Source organism: Capra hircus, chromosome 13 (genome assembly GCF_001704415.2).
Source record: "Capra hircus breed San Clemente chromosome 13, ASM170441v1, whole genome shotgun sequence".
NCBI lineage: Eukaryota > Metazoa > Chordata > Mammalia > Artiodactyla > Bovidae > Capra > Capra hircus.
In genome coordinates, this window is record NC_030820.1 from 52,855,135 (window position 1) to 52,868,040 (window position 12,906).

Genomic DNA, 12,906 nt, shown 5'->3' on the forward strand with positions numbered 1-12,906 from the left:
ATACAAGGAAAGGATAAAAAACAAGATCCTGCTGTACAGCACAGAGAAGTATATTCAGTATCAGGTGATAAAAATAATGGAAGAGAATATATTAAAAATGTATATGTGTAACTGAGTCACTTTCTATACTGCAAAATTAACATAGCATTACAAATCTATACAATTAAATTAAACCAAGTTATAAATCAAGTAAACAAAACATAGACCACCAAAGAGATCTATGCCCTAATACTCACCAGTGAATGTTTTACTTTACGTGGCAAAAAAATTTTGTAAAAGTGGTTAAGAATCTTGCTATGGGAAGAATATTCTTGATTATCAATGTAAGCCTAATACAATCTTATAAGAAGGAGGCAGGAAAGCCACAGTTAGAGGACAAGTGACAAGGGAAGCCCAGTTGGAGTCATAAGAAGATAGAAACCTTGAGAAAAAGAATGCGGATAGTCTCAAGAATTTGGATAGGCAATGATCAGAGCCTCTAGCTGAAATGTAGCCCAACTGACTCCTTGACTTTAGTCCAGTAATTCTGTTTTTGACCCCTGAATATCCAGAATCATAAGATAATAAAACTGTCATTTTTAGCCACTAAATTTTCTATAATTTGTTACATCTCCCTTAGGTAACTAATATAACATGACTGTGTCATCAGAAAAAATCCCAGGGAGTTGAAACAAAGTTTTACTTTCTTCATAAAGTAAGTGTTCATTGTATGTTGGGAGCTCTGAACATCACTGTCACTCAAGTATCCAGGTTGTTGGAGCAATTCTATCGTGAGTATGTGGATCTCTGGGGAGGAGAGAGGCTGGCCCATAAAGGTACTTGCAGTTTAATGAATAACATACAAAATGCATGCATCACTTAGTCCTCACAACTCGGTGATCTAAGAGGTCTCGTGGTCCCACCTAACGCAAAGGATGGAATGCAGCACTCCCCGAGGACACACAGTGAACACTTAGGAATACTGGGTCGATCATGACACTTCCAGAGAGGGCTCACGTTCTCAGTCCCCGTCTCTACCACGTCACTGTCGTCTGTGCCTCGGTTCCTCTCCTGTATTAGCGTCTTACATTACAGGCTCGTTGTGCAAACTTCATGCAATGAACATGCAGTGGGCTGAGTGTAAGGCCCATTCATGGTGCAGTCAGACAATGAAAGCTGTTGTTGATTGTTGACAAACATGTGAGAAAACCTACAGGATCACATGAGGATGAACAAATAACTGCTTTGTGTCTTCCTCCAGGAGTGGCAGGTGAGGGGGAACTGCAGGTGATTCAGCCTGAGAGGTCAGTGTCAGTTGCAGCAGGAGAGACGGCCACTCTGCACTGCACCGTGACCTCCCTGAGCCCCGTGGGGCCCATCAATTGGTTCAGGGGAACTGGGCCAGATCGGGAGTTAATCCACAGTCAAAAAGGAAGTGTCTCCCCCCGAGTAACAAGAGTTACAGATTACACAAAGAGATACAACATGGACTTCTCCGTCCGCATCAGTAGCATCACCCCAGCAGACACTGGTGTTTACTACTGTGTGAAGTTCCGGAAAGGAGAACAGGGCGACGTGGAGTTTAAGTCTGGACCAGGCACTCATCTCACTGTGAGCGGTGAGTATGGCCTGGGTGTCCTTCATCCCCTGGTTTCTGACAAGTCAACAAGAATGCCCTTCACCCTTTGAGAAAAAAAGGAATCTGATACAACAGTGATCTGGACATGTTCTGATTTTACCCCCTTCTACAAATCAGAATATTTGAGGCCATGATGGTTGTGCTGTTTGCTCAGGGCCCCACAGCTGGTAAACGTGGGAAAAGTCTGGATCCCCGTCTATCTGGTTCCACAGTCCTTGTCTTTTCCATCTCATTCAGTTCTTTGATTCCAGGGATAAGGGAAATGAAAGTGAGTGACTTTCTCCTTGACAGGCCAGGCCTCACTTCTTACCTCTGGAGAGTGCACCCTCAGTGTGGCTGAGTCTTCTCTTTATTCAGCACTTATTGAGCACCTCCTGCGTGCCAGGCCCTGCCCTGGGCGCTGTGGAAGCAGCAGTGAGCAAAGCAGGCAAGGGCTCCTCTCCCGTGAAGCTTATGTCCTCTTCCTCCCAAAGAGAAGAAAGCCAGCCAGGGCAGGGAGGGGAGATGTGTTTCTTTATTTTCTACTCAGACTATCGCACTGAAAAGAGATTCTAAGAGACACAGTCTCAGTGTTATTCTGATGGCCCTGATTGGAGACTATGCCGAGAGGTTGGGTGTTTCCAGAGGATCTGTGGAAAAAATTCTTCGGACATTCATGCCTTGACTCATAATCACTGAAGTCTCCCAGCATCTTGGAATGTCCCTCCTCGGGGAACCTATTCTCCATGTGGGTGACTCAGGAGTTGGAGCAGCCCTACTGAGGCAGAAAAAGGTGTTTATTTAGATTTTTTCTGACAAAGACCCTGAATCCTGGACTCTCGGAACAGGATGGGTCTCTAGACACCATCCTCCCAAACCCCCATGTACAGATGGTGGCTGAGGCCAGATGACAGCGGTCCAGACCACAGTCACACAGACAATGAGAGGATCCATTAAGAACCCAAACTGACTCCAAGCCAGTCTATTTCCTGCACAGGCACTGGAACTCCTTTCATGAAAGAGACTTCACACACAAGTTGCAGAATAAAAGTTCCTCGAGTTACCCATGAAACAGGTTCTTTTCATTGCTTTCCCCAAGGTTCAGAAGGCCCCTCACATTCAGACCCTGAGCCTGAGATAACTGGAAAACTCTCCCTACTTTCACCCGCATGATCCCAAAACCCTCATTCCATATCAGCACCTAGAGCTGCCCTGTTTTTCAACAGCTACTTAACACTCAGCATATGGCAACACCATCATTCATCTTATAGTCTCTTGTTGATGGACATTAAGTTGTTCCTAACCTTGGGCTACTGAGACAGTGCTGAAGGGATAACCTTTCCATGTGTCACTCTCCTCAGAGGAGAAATAGCCACTGGAAATGGCACTGCTAATTTAGACAGTATGCGGGTTTTAATTTGTGTGACAGTATTGCCAAATTTCCCTTCTAGTCATGGTAGCAAATAAATCTCCCCAAACCTCCAGACATCAGCAGGGCAGGTGGCTCTATCGTGATTTTGCAGATATTACTAAACTTCCCAGTTGGTGGGTCCCCTGCTCAGTCTCAGTACAGCCAGTAAGTGGCTCCCCCACCCCTCAGATCTGCTGGCTCCCAGGGCTGCTCATCCTCTTCCGCAGGCCGCCCGCCCAGATGATTCCCTGGTGAGAAAGGAGGGATGGGAGGGGAGGAGGAGCCTGTCAGATGGTGAATCCTCCTTAGGCATTTCCTCATTATAAACAGTGTTCAGAAGGAAAGGTTGTCTGTTTTCCATTTTACAGATGAGGACCCTGAGGTTCAGAGAGGGGACTTGCTTTGTGAATAGCTAGAGGAGCCAAGATTGAACCCTAAACACTCACAGTAACATAGCACTGCTTTCTGCACACCCCACTGTGCTTGTCAAAGTATGGAGAAAGCTCCAACTCCAACCTCTTAAAATCTTACTTTGTCCTCTCCTTTAGAAATAAACACTTTAAAAAGTCCTGTAAGAGAGGCAAGTCCAGTTTTACAACCCAGATGACATGGATCATTCAGTGTTGTGTGATGTGCTGAAATGTTCTTCAATGACAGGGATCAACACTCTTAAAAGCATCAGGAGATTTTCTCCCCATTGTTGTGATGTTGCCCGTTCACTAGGCCTCCTGTGGTGCAGGTCTGGGAAGGGTGGTGTGGACAGAGTCCAGAGGGGCCACTGCAACCCCAGCAGCACCGGGCACGCCCATTCCTGGTTCTGCAGACTGAGGAAGAGGAGAGGGAGGTGTTTCCTAGAGGGAGTGGGGCCCCGTGTGAGCAAGAGTTCCTAGTCTAAACTCAGGTGTCAGGAGTCCATGTCTTCCCTTGTGGCTTCAGGGTCCCCAGCCTGGGCCCTCAGAGGCCTCCTCCCTGTAGTCTTTTGAAGTCATTGCTCTGTTAATGAACTTGAAGCATGATTCTGGTTCACTTTCATGGAAAGTGAAAGTGAAAGTCGCTCAGTTGTATCCAACTGTTGCGACTCCATGGACTACACAGTCCATGGAATTCAGGCCAGAATGCTGGAGTGGGTAGCCTTTCCCCTCTCCAGGTGATCTTTTCAACCCAAGGATGGAACCCAGGTGGATTCTTTAACCAGCGAGCCACAGGTGGAACATGAAGGTGACAGGAAATACTGGGACACGGTGGGGAGTGAGAGGAGACAGTCTCTCCATTTCTCTCAGCGTCAGTTTTCTCTTCGTAGAATGGTGGTCCTCATGGTCTCCTTTCAAGAGAATTGGAAGTATTTGAGGTGCTCTGTCCAAATCACCAGCACAGAGTAGGTTCTCCTAATTAAGGTGTTATTTCAAAGCTGAGACCCAGCTCCCTGTGCTTGCCCCCATTCCTCACCTGTAGAAAGAGGATAATTACACAACTTTTGCAGGGTGTCCTGAGGGCACAGTGACCTGGCGACTGCACCACCCCTCAGAGGGCGATGATGCGTCCATCCCAGGAGGGCAGTGGGATCCTGGGAAAGTCTCAGTTTCCCTATCTGTGAAATAGTTGTAATCACATTATGTTTCAAGAATCTGTGATGACTGGAGAGGGTCTAGAAAGACCTGGGCTTGGGACACTATGGTTGAGAGCCTGGGCCATACCCCTGCCTGGGCCCCCATCCCAGCTCTGCCCCGTCCCAGCTCTGGGACCTCTGATGAGTCCTTCACCACACCGCGTCAGTGTCCTTATCCCTCAGTGACAGCCCCATCTTAACAGAGTAGCTGCAGTGATTGAATGATGGATGCATGTCAAGTGATTAGAGCGGAGCCTGGCATGTCTTCCACCAACATGAGCTCTGATGTGTCCAAACCTGAAGATGTTCTTGGCCACTTTCCCTCTAAGACCAAGTACAACTAGGGTTGGTGTGGAACTAGGTGCCTTTCAACTTCAACCATTCGTGGCATCACCTGGGAGATGGTGAAAAGTTCCCCAGACCCTGGCTCCACCCTAGAAATTCTGATTTGAGTGCACAGACATGGCCTGAGCAGCTGAGTGTCTTAATTCCTGCAGAGGATGCTGGTGCCTAGTCAGGGCACAGGAGACCAGAGCTACGTGTTTTCTGGGGTCACAGAGAGAGAGCTGCAGTATTTCCCTGATAGACATGGACCCTTCTGGTGCCTGGATTGAAAGAACAGCTGTCCCAGGGGTGAGTGTTTCAGAATAGGCTATGATGTTGACAGATCTTAGGAGGCCCAAGAAAATCAGCCCAAGTGGAGTGGCAGGAACAAATCCCACCTCCAACCGAGCTCTCCTGATCTCAAAGGGTATTCTTCCCCACTCAGACCACCCTGTGCAGACCTGAGCTTCGTCCCTGGGGAAACCTTCCCAACTTTAAACACAGGAATCAAAACAGGTGCTGGAATCCCTGCGAATACTCTGCTCAACCAGGAGCCCTCCTGCCTCAAACACCAGAGGATCTGATGAAATCTGTCCTCCTTCCTTTCAACTTGCTTGCTGATTCTGTAATAAGCTGATCTGCAGGAAAAGCACCTGTGGTCTCTTGTGTGTTTTGAAAGCCTATTTCCCAAACTTACCTCTTAAGGGGATTATGTTTTATAAAGGGGTCAGATTCATAATTTGGTGTCCCTACTATTTCTTTACATGTTGATTTTTGCAAGGCAGCTGTATGGAGCAAGACTTGAGACTCTCCTTGGTGCTTCTATTGTGATTTTGTTTTGCTTTCTTTTGCCTAAAAATGTAGTTTCAGAACTAGAACTATCAGAGCGTAGGATAACAATCACAGGTGTTACTAATTAAGCACCCACTGTATGCCAGGCTCTATGTCTTATATACATCCTCACTCATCTTACAGATGGTGCTTGTACCCACTTTGTCCAGAAACAGTGAGGCTCCAGGATAAAAAACAGTGACACTGAAATCAGTATGTCCTCTGTACAGTGAGGTGAGCTCTGACCTTACCTGCTGGGTGCCCTAGGCCAGCTGCATCCTTCCTGAGCCTCATCCCATGTATAGGGCCACTCTCAGGCCCCTCCTCAGGGCTGGTGGGAAGATTAGAGAGCTGAGGGTGGTCAAGAGTTCAGCCCATCTTTAAGCTCTGAACAACTCTGGACGAGTGGTATCTAACCACAGTACTTTAAGGGGCATCCATGATGCTGGTGTTTGTTGGGTTTGACATATTAAGGTAACTCCTAACTATGTCCTCAAATGTTTGAGTTTTAGGAAGCAAGTTAAATGTTTAGAAATGAAAATGTTTGTTACATTTGCTGTTTGACAACTTATAAGGGGATGTTGCGTAATAATGAACAATTAGAGACACCCAACAGCACCAATCAACAGAGAGAAACCACCCTCACATTCGATTTGCTGATTTGTGTATCTACAGATTTAATAACAGTTTAAAAATTAACCAGGCTTCCCTGGTTGCTCAGACAGTAAAGAATTTGCCTGCAATGCAGGAGACCGGGCTTCAATCCCTGGGTCAGGAAAATCCCCTGCAAAGGAAATGGCTACCTACTCCAATATTCTTGCCTGGAGAATTACATGGACAGAGGAGCCGGGCACGCTACAGTCCATGGGGTCATAAAGAATCAGAGACAACTGAGCGACTAACACACACACACACACATATATAAGAAATTAACCACCTCTGGCTTCTCAGCACTCAGTAATCTTTTCAATCCAGTACTAACCCAAGAGAAAAATCCAGACTCAGAAAAACACCTTTTTGCACCATTCCTTTGAAATTCAGGGATTTATACGTTGGTCCTATTGGAATATTCATGGAAAGAAAGACAACTGTGAAGGAAATTCATAAATTCCTGAAAGGACAGTTCTGCATATAAATACATTCTGAGTTAAACAGAGGTCTGTGTTTTTTTAGTTTTGTGAAGCACCTGACATTTCTCTCCCTGAAAAAAATGCTGCCAGTGCATTTAAACTTCACTGCAACCATGAATTTAAAAATAATATATTTGCAATTTCTTAACATTGTCACGAGGTTTTCGTAATGATGATAATCACAATCATGTTCTTCGTTTATAAATGTTTCTTTTGTAGCCAAGCCCTCTCCGCCCATGGTATCCAGCCCTACAGTGAGGGCAACACCTGAGCAGACAGTGAGCTTCACCTGCACATCCCACGGCTTCTCCCCCAGAAACATCTCCCTGAAATGGTTCAAAAATGGCAATGAGCTCTCAGCCTCCCAGACCAGCGTGGACCCAGAGGACGACAACGTTTCCTACAGCATCACCAGCACAGCTAAAGTGCTGCTGGCTGCGGGAGATGTTCACTCCCAGGTCATCTGTGAGGTGGCCCACATCACCCTGAAGGGGGGCCCTGCTCTCCGTGGGACTGCCAACTTGTCCAAGACCATCCGAGGTAGATGCCCCTCATGTCAGCCCTAGCCCACACCTGCCTCCCAAGACCCCAGCCTACTCCTCCTCCACCCCCAGTCTGCTTCTCCTCCCTGCCTTGAATTGCCTGAAATCTACTTCCTGACAGTCCTGTCCAGTCTAGCCCTTCTAGAAAGGACTCCTAGAAGAGTTGGTCACTCTATTTTAATGAAAGTGCCAGATGTACAACTGCCATGTGCCAAGCACTGAGATAAGCAGTTTTCTTTATTAATGAAAGTGAAAGTGAAATCGCTCAGTTGTGTCCTATTCTTTGCAACCCCATGGACTGTAGCCTACCAGGCTCCTCTGTCCATAGAATTTTCCAGGCAAGAGTACTGGAGTGGGTTGCCATTTCCTTCTCCAGGATCTTCCTGACCCAGGGATCGAACCCGGGTCTCCTGCATGGCAACCAGATGTTTTACCATCTGAGTTTCTCCAATTACTGAGCACCCATGCTAAGCCCAGGGCCCTATGTGCTTGGTGATTTCATTTATTTTGCTGCAGTCTTGTATTCCAACTGCATGCCAGAGGCTGAGCTTGTTGATTTCACACATAACAACCCTAATAGGAGGTCCCTCCCTGTCCTTGAGCAGTGTGCTTTCACTGTGTTCAGTGACTTCAATCATATGCAAACAGACCCTCAGTGTTTGAGCACCTACTGCATGCCTGGCTCTGTCCTGGGTGACGCCCTTGCTGTGCTGGGAGCTGTTCTCCAGCCCCTCTCCCATGGTGATCTGTGTTATAAGGTCAGAGCTTCTTCCTGTGCTGTTTCAGTTCCACCCACCCTGGAGATTACCGGACACCCCTCAGCTGGGAACCAGGTGAACATCACCTGCCAGGTGAACAAGTTCTACCCCCAGCCTCTACAGCTGACCTGGCTGGAGAACGGAAACATGTCCCGAACAGAAGCGGCCTCAATCCTCGTAGAGAACAAGGACGGGACCTTTAACCAGACGAGCTGGCTCCTGGTGAACTCCTCTGCCCACAGGGAGGCTGTGGTGCTCACCTGCCAGGTGGAGCATGACGGGCAGCCGGTGGTCTCCAAAAACCATACCCTGGAGGTCTCTGCTCCCCAGAAGGACCAGGGCACCCATGAACTTCCTGGTGAGGCTTCCATTACATCTCACAGGGCTTTTCAAATTTTATCTTTTTTTAATTATTAAGAATAGTAATTCAAGTTTATTATAGAAGAGTGTAAAAGTCTATAAATAAAAAGTAGAATTTTGAAGCGAGCGCCTCTCCCCCAAATTTCATACTCCAACTGACACAATTTAAAATGGGTTGGTACATTGTTTATATGACTTTTGACATAAATATAATTAAAGAAGGAAATAAGATACGGAAGGAGACCATCTCATTCATACTGTCCTGCTTCTCGCTTTCTTCAGCTATTAGTAATTATGTTCACCATTCTATGTCTGCCCACCTCCCTCCTCCTTGTTCTTTCTAACCTCTGCCTAGTCTGTCTCCAGCCTAGACTTTCCATCCACATCAGGAACGTCATCCCAGTAGACGTCAGCATCTGCTACTCTGTGAAGTTCTGGAAGAGGAGCCCTGAGGACATGAAGTTTGAGTCTGGTTTTGGCACACAGTTGACCGTGAGTGGTCACTGCACAGGGCTCCTTTGTCCTTTGATTTCTGACAGTGGACCAGCAGTGATCACAGTCACTCACTGCACGTTTACTAAAGGTAGCTCTCAGTTCACTTGCTGCTTTAGCCACCCAAAGCGTTTGGACTTTACAGAAGGGACTCATGGAGAAGTAGGGAGGGGGTGATGTGGTTGAAAATGTGTCTCTTTTAGTTTCCAGATGACTGGGCTAAGATAATCAAGGTGAATCTGAGTCTCTGAGGACAGGGACCACCAGTCTATACAATAAATATGTGCTAATTAGAGACAGGTTTCCCCCTCAGCTGGGGCTTGTCCCAAGGATAGTCCCCCTTTCCATAAATAAAACATCTTGTAGGCTCTCATATAACATCAAGAGAGGGTCAGGTCAGGTTCCAGGAATCGTTACTCCAGAAGACCTATCAAAGGCCCACTTTTCTTCCGACATACTCTATGGTGTTGTCCTCATCTGCTGGGTCAATACTGGGTCACTGAGTGTCCATGGCCCTGCCTGCTGGAAGGATAAAGAGAGGTAGGGGAGAATAAACAAGTTCCCTTGAACAAGAAATATAGGACAGTTTCATAATAATGTCCACTTTAACTTAGTCCTGTGTGCACAACCAGTCAGTGGTGTCCACAATAGTGTGGTTATCTGGTTAAGTATATTGACTTTCTATAAAAATCATACAAGTGCACACTTAATATAATCAGTTCTAATTGACTAACACCATTTCAAATGGAGCATAAATTCAAATTTTCCAAAATACTATTATTGTTGTTTTCTGTGCACCAAAATTGTTTTTATTTGTAAGTTCTTGGCAAAATTTTCTCATGAAATCACCTAGCCTTGAGAATCTTTTGAAAATTAATTTGAATCAAATATTTAAGAGTATTCAGATTATTCATTTCCTATTGAATGAGCTGAGGTAGTTTTTTTTTCTTTTGAGGTATTTGTCCATCTCTGAGTTGTCAAATGTCTTTCTGTACATTTTTCATGACATTTCTTCATTATCCTTCTGTCTGCAGTATCCATAGTGACATCCTTGGTTTCATCCTAATACTGGAAATGTCTCATTCCTCCTTTTTTGTCAGTTATACTGGAAAATTTTCAACATTATTGGTCTTTTAAAAAGAACACACTCTTTCTTTCAGTAATTTTTCTCTCTTGCTTCTCTGTTTCCAATTTCATTGGTTTTTATTTATTTATTTATTATTTCCTTCTTTCTGCTTGCCTTGGGTGTATTTTGCTCCTCCTTTTCTCATTTCTTGAGGCATGAATTTAGGTAATTGATTTAGACTTTTTCTTTTTTCCAGTGCCACACCTGAGTCTCCTCTTGTACTGCGGAGTTAGGAGAGTGAACCTGGATGACTGACTACTGTGCTCTTCCTCCAGATCTCAGATCCCTAGACAGTCTGCCTCCTCTCCCACCTCAGAGTCCTCCTATGCCTGTCTCTTGTGCTCTTTCTAGGGTTCCATTTGTACTTAACAGGGAGCATAGGAGAGAAAAGCCCATGGCATTTTGTCTGTTGCTGCTGCTGCCGCTAAGTCGCTTCAGTCATGTCCAACTCTGTGCGACCCCAGAGACGGCAGCCCACCAGGCTCCCCCATCCCTGGGATTCTCCAGACAGGAACACTGGAGTGGGTTGCCATTTCCTTCTCCAATGCATGAAAGTGAAAAGTCAAAGTGAAGTCGCTCAGTCATGTCCGACTCCTAGCGACCCCATGGACTTTTGTCTGCAGTGGCTTGCAAATGCTTTTAGTCTTCAATCTCCTGATGGGCTCAACCAGGGCTGCTGTAGGGTGCCTGACTCAGCATGCCTGCTAGTGTGTTTTTTGGGGCGTCTGGGTTGTCAGGCTGAAGAGAAGTGTAAGATGCTGATGTGACTTTCCTGCTGCTGCTGCGTCGCTTCAGTCGTGTCCAACTCTGTGCGACCCCATAGATGGCAGCCCACCAGGCTCCCCGCTCCCGGGACTCTCCAGGCAAGAACACTGGAGTGGGTTGCCGTTGTCTTCTCCAATGCATGAAAGTGAAAAGTGAAAGTGAAGTCACTCACTTTCCTACTGAGACCCAAAACCTACCCTGGGCACCTGAGGACTCCAACCACTACAGTGCTGGGTGCAGTCAGTCTGGTGGGAGGAGGGACGTCTGATTGCTTGTTTTTATGGTATTGGGGTGTTTTACAATAAAGTCTTATCCTAATGGACTTCTCTTCCCACAGCATAGAGCAAACCAATACAGTAATGGAGTTTTTGGCTGGTTGGCTGGTTGGTTTGATAAAGGGAAAAAGGTTCTAAGTCTTCTAATTCTTTGGTTCTCTTTTATCTTTCAGGAACCAGTATCTGAAATCCCTTCTCCCTACCTTTTTCTTTTTCTCTTTACCACTCTATTGCCCCATAGCACTTCTCTTCTCTTTCTGCCTTTTCTGGACAGAGGGTATGCATTTTAAATCATGCCTGTCCATAGAGTCAAATCTGTCTTCCTTAAATTATGTTCCTATAGTCACTGTGAGTAATTAATATGTTTAGTGATTTGATACAAGATAAATATCTTATCATATAGTTGTAGCGGTCAGACATTATAACGGGTGACTAGGCTGTGTTCCTTCTGAAGATTCTAGAGGAGAATCCATTTCCTTCCCTTTCCCAGCTTCCAAGGGTGCCCACACTCCTTGGTAAAGGGCCCCACATTACTTTGACCTCTGCTTCTGATCACATCTGCTTCTCCAAATGACCTGCCTCCATCTTTTACTTATAAGAATCTTCATAACTACATTGGCTCCGCTTGGAAAATCTAATTTAATGTGCCCATGTCAAGATCCTCAACAAATCACTACTGCTAATCCTTCTTGACATGTAAGGTAACATATGCACAGAACCTGGGGATTTTGTACCAAGCCTTTAAAATCAGGCTTACCTTGAATCCCCTTCCTATAGTCTGTGCTCTTAGGAAATTTTCCCAATATTTTCAAAGTTTAGATATATATAATATCGATGATGATAATTCCAAATAACTCTAGGCACCTGTTCTAGCTGCCTTGCCTGTTTCTCCTGCATTTTCCTGATGACTTGCCAAGGATGGAATTACAGCCTAAAGAGACATTGTGCACGAGGATTTGCTGAATTTTTCTTGTCTCAGTTATTTTCAATCCTGGCATTTTCTCTTCAAATAATAGGACCATTGCAGCCTGAGAAAAGAAAGAGGGAAAATGAGGCGGTTCTGTACCCTAATTTCTGCCTTGAGCCTTAGCTCAGGTTGCAAGTCAAAGCCATAGCATGTTGATGGGCCTAGGCAGCCTCAGATGGAGTAAGTGGAGGCCCCTGGGAATGGCTCCTGTGTGGCGCATCTGATCACCCCTCTTGTCCCCTGATTTCCAGGTCCAGAGCTGTCTTCTCTTTGGGCAGTTGTCTTCCTAGTCCCCAAGGTGCTGCTGCTGCTCAGCATCTCTGTCACCTTTGTCCACAGGAAGTATCGAGCCTGACTGTAAGTTATGGATGAGGGAGGGCAGGACAAAATCCACAAGACACGCATTCGTTAGGGGGGCCACCCACAGGCCACACGGGGGCAGGGCTCACACGGAGTTAAGAGAAGGAGGCACACCTCCCTCGGTACCCTCAGGAGTATCATGTTTCCCTCAAAGAGGTGCCCAGCTCCCAGGAGATGGTGAGCTCCTGGAGGGGGTGGTCTGCATCAGGGATTTCAAAGGGTTTCTTTCCCCTGGTGTTTCTGTGGAGGAGGTAGGCAGAGTGTGCTGAACGAGGAGCAGCTGAGTGGGCGGCTCCCTTGGAGACCATTTCTAGATCACTGAACTCAGGGGCTCCCTGGGGCAACAGGTATCCACACTTAAG

At 46.2% G+C, this 12,906-nt stretch overlaps 1 protein-coding gene across 1 annotated transcript; it reads left to right on the top strand.

The window, feature by feature from the left end:
• Positions 710 to 8,616, top strand: LOC102190036 (tyrosine-protein phosphatase non-receptor type substrate 1). Its single transcript, XM_018056862.1, has 4 exons — positions 710 to 815; positions 1,241 to 1,597; positions 7,119 to 7,439; positions 8,228 to 8,616. The coding sequence occupies exons 1-4, from the start codon at positions 710 to 712 to the stop codon at positions 8,614 to 8,616; spliced, it is 1,173 nt and encodes a 390-aa protein (XP_017912351.1).